Source organism: Penaeus monodon, chromosome 23 (assembly GCF_015228065.2).
Source record: "Penaeus monodon isolate SGIC_2016 chromosome 23, NSTDA_Pmon_1, whole genome shotgun sequence".
Classification (NCBI taxonomy): domain Eukaryota; kingdom Metazoa; phylum Arthropoda; class Malacostraca; order Decapoda; family Penaeidae; genus Penaeus; species Penaeus monodon.
In genome coordinates, this window is record NC_051408.1 from 17,781,131 (window position 1) to 17,781,418 (window position 288).

The window sequence follows — 288 nt, forward strand, 5'->3', positions numbered from 1 at the left end:
GACCTAACAAAAGAGGCAAACAAAGGCAAAAGCACAAGGCACCGTGCCAAGGCCCTCCCTCACCTGCAGGTAGAAGGCCCAGTTGAGCGTCACGTAGAGGCCGGACTGGTGCCCCACCCGGAACACGAACACCTCCAGCAGGAAGAAGAGGACGCTCGCCACGGCACACAGCACTGGGGGGGGGGGGCATTAGGAGGTCATTCGCTTGTTAATTCCGCGTTTTGGGGGTTCGTTTGTTTGTTGTTCAGTCACTTCAGATGCGAACATTTATTTGATTTTGTTTTGATT

At 53.8% G+C, this 288-nt stretch overlaps 1 protein-coding gene across 1 annotated transcript in view; it reads right to left on the reverse strand.

Annotated features, from left to right (window-relative positions):
- The window catches only part of LOC119587851, a gene marked incomplete at its 3' end in the record, with an annotated part of 46,176 nt that overhangs the window by 2,305 nt on the left and 43,583 nt on the right, over positions 1 to 288 (reverse strand). The window contains 1 exon segment of the mRNA XM_037936555.1: positions 64 to 173. Coding sequence (XP_037792483.1) covers positions 64 to 173 — 110 coding nt within the window.